Source organism: Salminus brasiliensis, chromosome 18, assembly GCF_030463535.1.
Source record: "Salminus brasiliensis chromosome 18, fSalBra1.hap2, whole genome shotgun sequence".
Lineage (NCBI taxonomy): Eukaryota > Metazoa > Chordata > Actinopteri > Characiformes > Bryconidae > Salminus > Salminus brasiliensis.
Genome location: NC_132895.1, coordinates 18,943,044 through 18,957,976, shown reverse-complemented (window position 1 = coordinate 18,957,976; position 14,933 = coordinate 18,943,044). Strand labels below are relative to the sequence as shown.

The following is a 14,933-nucleotide window of genomic DNA, read 5'->3' as shown; positions in this document are numbered from 1 at the left end:
CCCAACGCTTCAACCACTGAGCCGCCACTTCCCTCAAATTACTGGGCTAACATAAACAGCCCAATTGGTAATTATTTCTCAGTATACCAGAGGAATGAAATGGCATGAGCAGTACCTGACATTGGTGCTGGTGCTTCTTTGATGGCCTTCCAACGATATAGATCTGAGAGGGCTCCAGCCCCAGAGAACTGTATACAGACATGTCCTTCATAGAGCCATAAGCTGCACTGATCTTAATGTGACACTACAGAACAGAAAACACATGATCAGGGTTTTTAAAAAGAATTTTGGTTGCATTCTTTGAACGCATAAACCAGAAACCTTCACTAGTTCCGTGATTGGTAAATCTGGTTTATTAACCCTGCTTAAAACAGTATCTACTTCCCCAAATACTGTATATTTGTGTAATGTAAATCCACAAATGTAACAAACAGCACGAACATGATTCCCACAACCATTCTAAATACTGGTCCTATATACAAGCTTGATATGATTAATTACTAATCAAGCAATATGATTGATATTATGATTGATAATATCAATATGATTAATTATTTTACTACATCCACAGTTTTAACTGCAGTAATTGTATTTCTACTTAATTTAGCTCCATAGCTTCAGTGCAGAGCTCAATACAAAGGCAGACAAATCTAAATTCTTTAACTAGATTCAAATGAATGCAGAAAGTCTACATCCTCAAATCTTTTGTTGTTTACGGGCCCAACAGTTTTGCACCACTGAACTGGAATGTTTTTTTGGGGAAATGGAGAGTGGGTTTCAAATCCAAGCCATTAAAACCTTTCTAGAGAAGAAATAGAGATGTGGCTATGATGCCAGCAGATAAGCACTTTTCTAACATACATTTTGCATTTATTCAACAAACCAGACCTGCTCCATTCAGCTACAGTGAAACTGTATTCGTCCAGGTGTCATTTTTGCACCTGTAGACAACTCAGGGGCTTTCACTTTATTCATGATAAAATTCCATTGCATTAAGACTGCTTTTTCAATTTTCTAGATTATTAAATAATGTTTCATACTGACACAAATGATCAAAATACAAACATACTTTCTACAAACAGCAATAAGTGTTTGCCCTTTGCAGAACATCATCATCACCATCATCACTATAATTATTTCCAAAACATTTTCAGAATTCCCTCAAGCCTAGAAATTATTTTTAAATTATTTTTTTTGACTCACATATTTGAACTGTGCTATTTGCTGGTCACCGCTACTGTCTACTACTCTACTATAATCCTTTAAGACAACACTGTAGTTCATATCTTGGTATAGCACTAAAGCAAAAAGCCTAAACATGAAGTTGCCTCCTTCTAGTAGAGTTAAATTAAAGCTGAAAGTCCAAACTTCAATCACACACTGATTGCTTCATTTCATATCCATTGTGGTGCTGTAGAGAGACTGTTATGTAAGTTTGGCCAGTATGTCCAGCAGGGAACAGTGAACACGTGGCTGCAGGAGTCTTTATTTTAAGACCTACAAAGTGTACTACGTAAAAAATTGGGAGCCATTTGAAATTCTAAAATAAAAATCCAACAAAACATCACATAGAGGGTCTAATGGAAATTAGTATTATTGCCTGTGTTGGTATTTTAGTATGTAAATACTACCTCTCAGCCATTAAACACTTGTGTCCTTCAGTGACCTGTGGTTGCTTGGCAACAACAGCATGCTCTAAACAAACTACTCAGAAGTCGTGTTCCTCTATTTGGCACCAAGCTCATATTAGGAACTCTGAACTGGTGGATAAGCTGCCTTTTCAAATGACAGAGATGATTAGGGTTTTTTGAAAATTGCGCTGTGTTGTAAATATAAATGCTCTAAATGCTATAAATGAACCCAAAACCCTAAATGTTTTTTCATGCATACATTTTCTCTTCCTGAATGTCACTGGATCCTCAGTTTACTAGGTTGTTAACAAGTTATGAGTAACACTACATACATGCCCATAAGTTACATTGCTGTATGTTGAAATTACATCAACATAAGTAATAATATAACTCTTACACTTTAAACTATTATAAAACACCAGCTTCTGAAAATGTGCTCTAATACTGCCAGAGGAGCCTAACCCCTTGAACCACAGGTTCAATATTCAGTTATTAAACAAAATGCTGAAACAATTAGGGCATATTTGTTAGCCTTTTGCATATTTTGTGTCCCACAGGGCTCTATTTTAGGGTCTATTAAGTTGATTTTAATTAAAGTAGCAAAGTACTTTTATGAGTGAAGAACTAAGGTGTGGGCCTAAATACAGGGTTTTAAAATGGTTAATTAAGGCCATTTGAGGAAGTTTATTTTTGAGAAGTTTTATGAATTTAGTTCAGTGCACACTATAATCTAATAATGTGGGCCTAACACCAACTACTGATGCACTTCAAATGCATCAGGCTTCAAATGCATCAGGCTTGACCAACCAGAATTCAGAACTGAAACCCCTTTTTTATAAAACAGTTATTTTTCCAATACTTTTTAATATTTCTTTTATTCGTATTTGTAAATCACCTCTTTAACAAGGCTCTTGAGGAAGATGGTTTTCTGACGCAGGGGGTCGTGGACAAGCCCCTCAGAGAAGAACACCATGCCTTGGGGAAAGTTGTGCTGGGAGAGCCAGGACACCACCCTCTGCTTCTGCATGTCTGGCCGACCAGTGATGTAGATGATAAGAAAGCCAAGGTCCTGCCAATGTCTGCAAACACAGCGGCAACAAAATGGCTTTTAGTAATAAAAGGATTATCTGAAACAAGGAAAATGGCTTAATAGCACACACACGCACACACACACTCACCTGACGACATCTACAGCCCCAGCGCGGACTTTAGGATCACTGCCCATGAGTGAGACACTGGCAGCAAATGAGCCATCAATGCTGAATACAACACACTCCATTCCCCGCGGCAGCACAGTGAGGAACGCCTCTGCGCTCGTCTGGTCACCTCTTTAAACACAATTAAAAATAAGTAATATAACTTTTTGTCTACCTAATAACTGCTTTGGCACTTTATGTATGCTTGCCATGGAAGCGTCAAACTCATCCAAATTCATCAACGCTCTACTAAAAATGTATGTATGTATGTTTCTGAATGTATGCTTTCGCTGAAGAGCATGTCATGACCACTCACTTAACCACCATTTTGATGGGGTACACGCCAACAGGCAGTTTCTTGTTTGCAGGAATGGTGTAGGTCACACGGCCACTGCTGCTGGTCACCTCTGTGTCGAACAGCACCCAGCGTCCTGACGCAGGCTGAGTCACCAAAAACACGTCCACCTGAGAGAAAAAATTCATGTGCGAACTGATTTTAGACAAGCGAAATGTCTGAAAACAATTATGCAATTAAAACTCTTTACATCACATTCATAAAAAGAAGTTCAGAGAAATCGTTTTGCTTTTTGTGTTTAATTTCATGACTGTAATTTACGTCACTGCATGGAACCAGAATAGCTCAGAAAATGCCTTCAAATCAGCGGCAGGCAGTAGACAATGCCTGTATTGTCTAAAATCACTGTTACACAGGCTCGCTTTTTGTTGCCAGTCCTCTCTTTCTGTTAGTGTGTCACACTGACCCAATCAAAGTTGGTTTTTGTAGAAAAAACAGGCTAATAGTTTCAGCAAACATGCAGCTTTGTCATTTTGATACAGGGGTCATAACTTCTAATTGCGCCTTCTAAATACAGGCATTTGAAATACATGCCATTTATGTCATATAAAGATGGCAATCACTAAACACTGGCAGGAGCCTACTGTATAATTAAAACAATCATTTTGATTCTGAACCTCAAGACAATCACAGCACATTCACACAGTGCATTTACACAGCGCATTCAAACAGTGCATTCACACAGCGCATTCACACAGTGCATTCACACTGCGCATTCACACAGTGCATTCACACTGCGCATTCAAAGCTTTACAACATGAGAATTCTATCATTTGAAAACTTCCACAATATTCATATTTCAGAACCTTCTCTCCTGTGAGGGTGACCATGTCCAAAGGGCCATACATGAACCTGCCCACTAGCGTCTGTGGGCCGTCCTCTGTTGCAATCACGTCGTGCACTCTGTGGTTAGCCGTAACGTTCTGTGGACACAGACATGACAGATGAGGCGTAACCAGGTTGCCCTCCTTCGGTGGGTAACTACAATGTCCATGAAGCAAGGCCAACTGCAACTCAACAGCCTGAAGCAGGGTTAGTTAAAAGTGCTCAGGTTTAGCAGCAGCAGCAGCAGTATTGCCTGTAATAACTGCAAACAAATGTTATCTTTACCATCATTGAAAATCTGAAATCAAAACATACTATTAGTTTTCACCGTTTTTCAATATTTCAATATTATAAACAATGCACCAAATATGGTAGTCAAAATGGTATTGACTATGTGAACAAAAAGTTTGATGATTATCAATATACTGTAATTATCTACTTAATTATCTGTACATTCATTTTTGTAAGACTGTCTTGTGCATTGAGATTTGATTACCTATTTTAAAAAATATGACATATTAACTCTGGATATTTATTAACTGTATTATAACATCATTCTTAAAGAGGTAACTGCTGTGAAGTTGCTAACTTTGACTTTGTATCTTCGTGACACTTTTGAAAGAGCCCTATCTGGCCTATCTAGCAAGTTCTGCACTCCCTTGCACACTGAGATATGAAGTCTCTTTCCCCAGCATATTCCATTTCAAATGAAAATGAGCAAAACACAACTCAATGGACACTTTAATAAAGAGCTATGCTGCTGTCAAGACTGCTTTTCTCTGGAGGCAGACAGGCCGGGGAGGCTGCTTACTGTCACTGAGGAATGGAAAAACCTCACTTCTAAAGAGGTCTGAGTTACAATTTGGCAGCGAAAAGTGTATTTAAAAATTTGCTTTTGTCACTTCTTGTATGCCTCCAGGCTCAGAATAAAGTGTATGAAGATATTTTCTGCTCTTTATAGGAGTATTTCCCAGTGATATTCAACCTCAAACAGTAGGACTGTCAATCTCAATTATATTAGTAAAGGAAAAAATCTTCAGATAATTTTGATGTTTATTTAACCTAGTAATAAAAAAAAGACATGTAGACTTTGAAACCTTAATAATATAATGGTTCAGATGATTTCTAGGAGTGGAGAATGTCTTATATATAATATAAAAATATATAATAATCTAATAATCTAATTTAATTAAAAAAAATATATATATATATACATAGCGCTGACATAGCGCCAGAATTTAGAGCCAGAACACGGTCTCAAAATAGACAGGGAAGAATCCTCTCTGTAGGTTCTCCTCCAAATAATGCACTGCATCACTAGAATCCTAGAATCCTATCTCCATCTTAAAGGCACAGTAACAGAAACATATGATGAATGCATTAACATTGTAAGGAAACCTAAGTGGAAAAAAATAAAAAAAAACATGATGAATATGGGCCATTCAAATCACAGCAAATTAGGAAGTGATGCACCCGAAATTAGTACCCTACTTTAAAAGTCCATGTATAGATCCACACTTATCCCTCAAAAAAATAGATAATTCACATATTAGTTTCATAACAAAATTATTTATAATGGTCACTGAATAATACATCCTCAAGGAATTAATTAGATTGTTAAGCTCCAGAACTGTTGGTGATCTATTCATTTAACTGTATTTGTCAAGACAATTATGCCCTATACTCCTCCTAAAATTTATGAAGGCCTAAAACAAATGACCAGCCCAAACCCCAATTTTCTTCCTGATTCTTTCATTGCCAATTCCACTCAATAAATGTGGGGAGTGTGAAGAAAAGGGGAGGAAGGTACAGGGGCGGTAAAGGTTAGCACATTCTTCCTCCTACTTTAAACTCCTCCTTCTCTTAATCTAATGTCCTTTAAATTTCTCATAATACCCTTACCTTTTATTTCCTATGACAAAGTTTCCACACCTCACCACCACCCCATCACCTTCGCTTTCAGTCAAGCCAGAAACTCTGCACACCATTTTCACCTTCTCCAAGTTTATGTTTCAGATTCACGATAGATTGAGTAAATTTTTGTCACAAAATTCCACACAAAATAGCTCATAATGCAAGCAGGGTTTCCGGTTTTACCACAGATGCCAGTGCAAACTCCAAGCCATGGGGTCAAAGGAATCATCTGCAGACTTTAGAAACAGGACGGTGTAAAGGCATTAATCTGGAGAAGGGTACTAAAATTTGCGTCACCTAAATAACACAGTGGTCACCATAATTCCTAAATGGAAGAAGTTTGGAACCACCAAGAATCTTTCAAGACTTGACCGTCCAGCCTAAAAAACTTCACTTCACTTCCAAATTATTGGTGATTATGTAATTAGTATGTGATGTTAAAGGCAAAAAATGAACTCTATTGTAGTATAAGTCTGGAACATATAAACACGGAGAAGCCAAAAGGGGCGTGCAGACTTTCTGGCTTGACTGTATATCCTGTATATACACACTTATATAGATACTTTGAACATACAATGTAATTTAAGACATAAGACATAAGATATGTAACACCTTGGAAAACAAGCAAGTGCTGATTAATTCAGATTTTCCCAGCATTTAAACAGCTGTGTTAAACACAGGGATAAAACCAGGAGACAGAGGCGTGGTTGCAAAAATGTGAGTCATATGTAGCGTTACCCATGTGTCTGCAATGCTCTAGGATTGGGGAAAGGGTAGAGTTTGTGTGGGACAAACACAGGTACGCTGTCTGTGTGTGGTGTCATGCTGAGTGTTCCTTCTGCTTACCCTCAGTTTGACGTGTGTTCGTCTGCGGAGCCATTTCTCTCGTGGGCTAGAAGGGGAGATGGGTATAGCATCCGAGCAGTCTGCTTCACCCGCCTTTAGACAATCACACCGCAATACCTGAACAAAAGCAACAAAAACAATAACAACCGTTCATAGATTGACATTTCTTACATTTATTTTTCTATCAGTTTGGTCTCATCAGTTGCCCTTCATTATGATAACTGGCAGATGTTCTTATCTGGATTAAATGATGATGATGTGGTTAAAATTGTTATTATTGCAGTTTTATGGAGAGCCTTATGTATCATCTAAGACACAATATGTATCATATATTTCTATAATAACAATACAGTACTATTGTATTTTTTAAATGTACTGTGTAAAATGACTTAATCATTTAGTTGTTCTGGATTAATGGCTAAATTTGTTATTTTCGCTGTGATGAAGTTTTCTTAATTTTTGTTTTTCCCTTCCACTTCCACTGTAAAGTTGACATTTTGAAGATACAAGGTGTTGGCATGACAGCGACAATATGCTCATGTCAGTTACTGCGAAATAAGATAAGATAATCCTTTATTACCCCCACAGTGGGGAAATTTACATTGTCACAGCAGCAAAGGGATAGCAAGACACTCAGATGCAAAACGTAGATAAATTACCAATATATAATTAAACAGAATCATAAAATATGTCCAGTGGTAGCACACAAATTAAACACAACGTAGCTGCTCACTTTAAGGCAGCCTTATGTGTGAATTGGTATGTTTAGGTTCTGGTCTGGGTGTTCTCCTTGTGTCCGTGCGGGTTTCCTTTGAGTGAGAATGGTTGTGTGTGGTGCCCTGTCCAGGGGTATTACTGCTTTGCACCCACGGGTTCTAGGTAAGCTTTGGACCTGCTGCAAACCTAACCAGGGAGAAGTAGATGAATGGATCCTCCTGGGCTCCCCCTATAGTTGCAAAGTGTAATACACTTTTGCACCACTTCTGTAAATACAAACCACGCTATGAGTTCCCCCTCATGGACAGCTGCACACATTCATTTGTTAACAAGCTGAGCCATTCAAAACCGGCATCCAAAGTGAATGAATAATGTGGACTGATGTTATTCTTCCTATTACAAGTCAGTGTACCATCAAAATGAATTTGAAGCTGTTATTTTATGCTAATTTGCTGCATAATGCTGATTTAAGTGAGCTTCTTTGTACATTTTGTTTATGTGTGACCACTTGACTCATTTATTATAATTTAAATTCAATAGTAAATGCATTAGAATCACTTAAACAGCTTTGTCAATTGGGCCTTCTTGTTAAGTGCTGCTGTTCAATAAAATGAAAATGTATGGCCATAACACCATATTGACATATTGCCCACCTCTATTATGGATATAACTCGCCTTCGTTTGATGTATGAATTATCTATAATGAAAAATCACAGACAGTGACCTCCGCTGTCTGTGCTCTCTCCAAATAACTGCTCTCTCTCTCTCTCTCTCTCATTTTCTTTTATTCCTGTTTGTCTCTGAATTCTCAGAGGCCTCGCTCACAGAGAGAAAAATGATCTCTGCTTCTCAGTATCTTTTAGTCGGATCAATGAGTGAGTGCATGTTTCCAGAAATAGTCCATGGGGCAACACGTGGCAACACGTTTTCCCTTCTCCTTCAATTTTTTTTTGCTTTCTGTCAGTATGCTGTGTTAAGCAGAGAGCAGAGCGTGTGATGCTGCATGGATGAGATGTTATGTCCTGCAGATGCTGGCGTGTGAGTCAGTGGAAGTCTTCTTACTCGGTCAATCCTGAAGATATGGAGATCTATGCTACCGTAGAACTGCAGATGACCATGAGAACATGGTATAATTCATGCATGTATGCATGCCTGTGTGTGCGTGTGTGTGAGAGAGAGAGAAGAGAGAGATTGTGTGTGACGCACTCTTTGGGCCTGACCCTGACATTTCAACATTCAAATGCTCCACCTTGCCTTTACCCCCCCCCACACACACACACACAGTGCTGCACTGAATGCTGCGTTCTGATGCTGTGCTGTTGTTCAGTATTTGACCTTGGTAAAAAGTAAAGAATATAAAAAATTCAGCCTGTGGGCTTCCTTCCACACTGAGAACACTGAGAAAAAGATGTAATGATAAGGAATGGTAAGGTAAGTAATGGAAAGGCTAAGTCTGAACTTCTCTACTTCCTCTGTTATGCTCTGATAACCTGTTCTGCAGGCAGGTTCTGAACACTGTTGATACATATCAATAGAACACTATTGATAAACATAATATTATAGACAGGTCTGTAATATTAAACTAAAGTCCTACATTTGTCCCATGCAAAGACATATTTCTTTTATTCGTGGTAAAAAAAGAAATAAAATACTGAAATGGCTAAAGATGAGATTACCAAAATTAAAACCCACGACAAGCCTGTCTCCTCTCAAAAACCATGCTTTGTCACAAAACACATGTGAGAACTAATGTGATGCCATGGGCGAAAAACGTTCTTTTCTTCCGAAATGGAAATGTAGGAGATGAGCATTACTAGTTATCTGTGTGCTGATTTACAGTGAAAACATCCACAAAACGTCCAGTCACAACACTTTCCACACTCCTGGATTCAGTGTCACAGGACAGGTCTAGATATAAAACCTGCTAGATACTTGTTGTGGGCTTGCGAGGCATCGGCTATCTCCGCTATAGAGTTTTTCCCTCTGTCTTTATCTCAGTTGTTAGCCTCTCTGCCTGTCATGTTCTCATCTTCCCCTGTTTTCTACTGAGAACACTTTGAGAAATCTTGTTTCACCAGCCTTTTACTTTGGCAGTAGTCTATTTTTCTTGGACTGAGATCGCAAAGAGTTTGTTAGCTTTAGCTACGTGATAGCAACTTTGAGTCTACTGGCAGGAGGCTCATCGAGAGAGCAAACAGGCTGTTAGCTTTAGGTCTCTAAGAGCAAACACTGCTTTAAAAGCCCTAAAGGATGGAGCATGGATCTGATGGAAGGAGGGGTTCTTTTGAATGGTGTTCACTGATGGTCAGCAGGTTCAGACTTCAGGAGGTTCAGCAGGTTCAGTGCATCTAGTTATGTACCATGTGCCTAACCCACTAATAATAATGATGTAGTTCACTCATTAAAAAGTCTCACAGGACTAAAAACTGTAGTTCTCAATCAACAGAAATCCACTTTGTAGATGCAAAAATACAGCTTAGTATAAGTTAAATGAGATATGTATTTCCTAAAGGAGCAGTGTTTCTGTGGTATAGGTGTTGGTTGCTAAGGTGTTGCTAGATCAAAGTAGGGCTGTGTCCAGAAACTTCAGGCAAACATGTAGGATGCCAAGGCCTTGTTTAGGCCAAAAGCTCATCCAATACGTCTCGCTAATAGAGCTGCATCCACAAAGCTTTGTCTAAATAGTCCCAAAGTTTTTACCCAAAATATGGCTGCTGCAAAAGCTCATTCAGTACATTTGGCCAGTATAGCTGTGAACACAAACTTTTGGCCGAAATGTAGGGTGCCAAAATGTTTGCTCAAAAAATGTTTGGGGCAAACACTCATCCCATATGGTTGGTTTTCAGAGCTGTGTCCAGAAACCTTTGGCTAAAATGTAGGGTGCAGACGGACAGACAGACAGACAAAGACAGAGAGCTGTAAAGGGCTTGATCGACAGTTGTAGAGGGGTAGACAGACAGAGGCTCCGGAGACTCTATAGTATAGTAATACAGTTACACTGAAAGGGACAGAGAAAAAGGGAGGCTTAACCTTGGCACAGTAAAAGTGAAGAACCAGTTCAAGCCAGTTTAATCCTGACGATAATAGCACAATGGCTCATTATAAGTCTGTGGGAAATTTTACTCGTTTTGAACGATCCTTGAGTTATTGGTCCTGGACGAAGAGGAAAAAGAAGAAGAAGAAGAGTGATGACCCAGTAGAACCACTGTTTGTTCCCTAAAGACATTTCCAGAAGATGATTCTATAAGGAACAATTCCCCTAAAAGCATACACTCGAATCAGGAACCATTTAGTAACCTTTATTCTGTAAGGAAGCAGAAGGATACCCCTGCAAATCTGTAAGCAGCGTGTAGCACTTAATTTTAGATGCAATGCCACACTAAGTCTAGTGCAGCCGCGTGGAGGCGCTACACTGTCCGTCAGTCGGCTCTTACCTGTCTGAGGATGAAAGCCATGGCGTCAGTAGACTCCCAGTAGGATGCGTGGAAAAGTGGTGGCAGTGCCACAGTGGGGAAGGCAGTGAGCACATCCGGACAGTACAGCACATAATCCAGCCGCTTAGAGCCCCACCATCTACTGCATACTGAGAGACAGGAACAGAAACAACAGGGGAACCTTTATTGAGTAATAGCAAGACAGAAAATTAAAACAAGGCCCTGGCAAAACATGCTCATGTGTCACACATTACTCACACCTCTCAGCTTTTTTAGCCTTTATTTTAGACAAAAAAACACCTAAAAACAGAAGAAAAGTACCTTACCAATTTCAATTTCTAAGAAGACTACATCCTAAGAAGCTGACTGCTTCTGGATGTAGTAGGTTTCCACACAGGTCTACAGGGAACCCATTATTATTACTCTTACTCTACAAATAGAATGTCTATACAGCTACACATTATGTCAGATAAATAATTGTATTTCTTATTAATAATAATGAATTATTCACATTAAAAATTTTGATGTTTCCCTCCAAGAAATTGTGTATGCTATCAGACTACGGTTGCCAAGCAACGTAACCATCAAAGCTTACTCCATAAGAAGCAACATGGTTTTTAATAACTTGGTGCAGGAATACAGAAGCCAACTGGTGTGTGTGGCCATACATGTGCATGTTGGGTATTTGCAAACATGGCTTAGCCCATCTGATTTACAGCTGGAACTGTCTGTTTTGTAATTTATTAAAATGCCCACAAATGTGAATATAGAAAATGTGACGTCATTGCGTGACTGCACCACCATTCTGTTGACTGGGAAAATTAAAACATAGCTTTGCTTGTATCTCCAAAATGGCAACTTAACAGGAGAAGGGAAAAAAACATCTTAAGCTTCAATGGAAGTCAATGTAAAAATTCATGATTAATTCTGGTCCATTAATCATGGCATTCTGATGCAATATAAATAACTACAGCCAGATTCACATCTGCTGCTGGGTTTGACCACCCCCAAGCTAAAACTTTTTTTCGATTGGTTCTGCCGCTCAGTGTGACCACCCCAAGCAGAAACTGAAATTTTGATTGGTTTTACAGCTGGGTTTGAGCAACCCTAAGACATTGATTGGATTCACTGCTAATTTTCACAACTGCCCACTGAAATTGAGATTTTGATTGGTTCTGCTGCTGGGTTGACCACCCCCAAGCTGAAATTGAAATTTTGACTGGTTTTACAGCTGGGTTTGAGCAACCCCAAGATTGATGATTGGTTCTGCTGCTGGGTTGACCACTCCAAAGCTGAAATGGAGACTTTGATTTATTATGTGTATTGAATACTTTCAAACATGACTCCATCAGATTTACATCCTGAACTATACTCTTTATAATTAATTAAGGTAACAGCTTACCAGAATTACCAGAGTGTGGAGTTCTCGAGGCATATTTATATAGTGAATATTTAACACTGCATTTTTCCACATAAATGTCAGGAAACCATGAACAGAAAATCCATCACATAAATCTCCCTTTGGCATTTTGAACAATTACAATCATTTATAATACGCAAGCGAAAATACACAGTTCTGGTCACTGTTGAAGCCATGCTCTGCAGACTCACGGTGTGAGATGGTGGAGTCCAGCTGGTCGGGTGCAGATGTGTTGTTTTCAGGGTCAGTGACTGCCCTTCCTGCCCTGCAGCCACCCCCAGGGCAGCATGGAGTCTGAATGGCATCTGGAGCTCCACTGCCATCAGACAGGTGTTTGACAACAGAGTCAGCTAGAGGAATAAAAAAAAAAAAAGTGAGAGAGAGTAATATGTTTGCAATATGTAAAAGTATACTGATAGCATATATTTTAATAACAATAATAATAAAAGGCTGACAACTCGACTACAAATATTGGAAACATTAAGAATGTGTAACTGATTATAATGACTGTAAAGTTGTACATGATTGACCAAAAGAGTCTAAGGCTCTGTTTTTCAGGTATCAAATCTGTGATCTTATGGAGATCACATTATGTTCAACCATAAGTAACCAGGAGCCAGTGTTCATACAAGTAGGAATCTGTGTGTATATATGCAAATTAGAATGGAAAAGCTCATTACCTGTTTGCTCAGTAAAACACTAATATTAGAGTAAATACGAGTAACATTCATACAAAGAGCAGCGGTTTAATATCATCCAACACCTGGTTTAAAAAATCAGTGCTTTATGATCTAGGAGAAATCTGGAGCCAAGCTTTGTTCTTTAAACAAGCTCATAAAATGTCAACTACTTTCCTAAAAATGGGAGAAATTATTGTTACTTTTTTACTGTGTTTAAGTTTACTTGCATCTGCTCTAATATGGTATGGTGTTTTTACAAGCAAAACATTTTTCAATAATGTGCTAAGGTGCCTAAAACCTCTGTATATATATATATATATATATATATACAGTGAGTCCAAGAAGTATTTGATCCCTTGCTGATTTTCTTTGTTTGCCCACTAATAAAGACACTATCCTTCTGCACTTTTAATGGTAGATATATTCTAACATGGAGAGACAGAATATCAAGACAAAAATCCAGAATATAATTTTAAAGAATATATTTTAATTAATTTGTATTTCAATGAGGAAAATAAGTATTTGATCCCTCTTGCCAAACACACTCAATACTTAGTGGCAAAGCCTTTGTTTGCAAGCACAGCGGTGAGACGTTTGTTGTAGTTAACCACAAGTTTAGCACACACACCAGGGGGAATTTTGGCCCACTCTTCTTTGCAGATCCTCTCTAAATCATGAAGGTTGGTGGGCTGTCGCTTGGCAACTCTGACCTTCAGCTCCCTCCATAGATTTTCGATCGGATTGAGGTCTGGCGACTGGCTGGGCCACTCCATGACCTTAATGTGATTTTTCTTGAGCCAATCCTTTGTTGCCTTTGCTGTATGTTTAGGGTCGTTATCATGTTGGAAGACCCAACCACGGCCCATTTTCAGATCCCTGGCAGAGGGGAGGAGGTTGTCCCTCAGGATTGTGCGGTACATGGCTCCATCCATCTTCCCAGTGATGCGGTGAAGTAGCCCTGTACCCTTGGCAGAGAAACACCCCCAAAACATTATGCTTCCACCTCCATGCTTGACGGTGGGCACAGTGTTCTTGGGGTCATAGGCAGCATTTTTCTTCCTCCACACATGGCGGGTGGAGTTGAGGCCAAAAAGTTCAATTTTGGTCTCGTCTGACCACAAAACCTTCTCCCAATAACTTGGTTCATCTTTCAAATGATCATTGGCATACTTGAGGCGCGCCTCCACATGTGCTCTCTTCAGCAGGGGTACCTTTCGGGCACTGCAGGATGTGAATCCATTGTTGCGCAAAGTGTTGCCAATTGTTTCCTTGCAAACTGTGGTCCCAGCTGCCTTCAGGTCATTTGCTAACTCCTGCCGAGTGGTTGCAGGACGATTTCTGACTGTTCTCAGCATCATTGCCACCCCACGAGGCGAAATCTTCTTTGGAGCACCGGGCCGAGGTCTGTTGATTGTCATGTTATACTCTTTAAACTTTCTGATAATTGCACCAATAGTTGTTACTTTCACATCCAACACCTTACTAATCTTTTTGTAGCCCATTCCAGCTTTGTGAAGGTCAACAATTCTGACTCTGAGGTCCTGTGACAGCTCTTTGGTTTTACCCATGTTGGAGACTTGAAATCTGTGTGATCTGTCTGATTCTGTGGACAGGTGTTTTTCACACAAGTGATTAGTGAGAACAGGTGGCTTCAGGTCAGGTAACAAGTTGATTGGGAGTGTCTAACTGGTCTGTAAAAGCCAGAACTGCTAATGAATACTAAGGGATCAAATACTTATTTCACTCCATGAAATACAAATCAATTAATATATATTCCTTAGATTTATTTTCTGGATTTTCTTTTTAATATTCTGTCTCTCCATGTAAGAATACATCTACCATTAAAAGTATAGAATGATCATGTCTTTATTAGTGGGCCAACGAAGAAAATCAGCAAGGGATCAAATACTTCTTG

General features: G+C 39.1%; 1 protein-coding gene across 1 annotated transcript in view; it reads right to left on the bottom strand.

Moving 5' to 3' along the window:
- The window catches only part of plrdgb (PITP-less RdgB-like protein), an 81,470-nt gene that overhangs the window by 5,508 nt on the left and 61,029 nt on the right, over nt 1-14,933 (bottom strand). Inside the window, exons 11-18 of the mRNA XM_072662132.1 lie at nt 12,530-12,688; nt 10,919-11,067; nt 6,768-6,884; nt 3,989-4,105; nt 3,144-3,292; nt 2,810-2,959; nt 2,527-2,710; nt 116-244 (exon numbers count right to left, since the gene is read on the bottom strand). Of these exons, the coding sequence (XP_072518233.1) occupies nt 116-244; nt 2,527-2,710; nt 2,810-2,959; nt 3,144-3,292; nt 3,989-4,105; nt 6,768-6,884; nt 10,919-11,067; nt 12,530-12,688 (1,154 nt within the window). The remainder of the gene's footprint in view (nt 1-115; nt 245-2,526; nt 2,711-2,809; nt 2,960-3,143; nt 3,293-3,988; nt 4,106-6,767; nt 6,885-10,918; nt 11,068-12,529; nt 12,689-14,933) is intronic.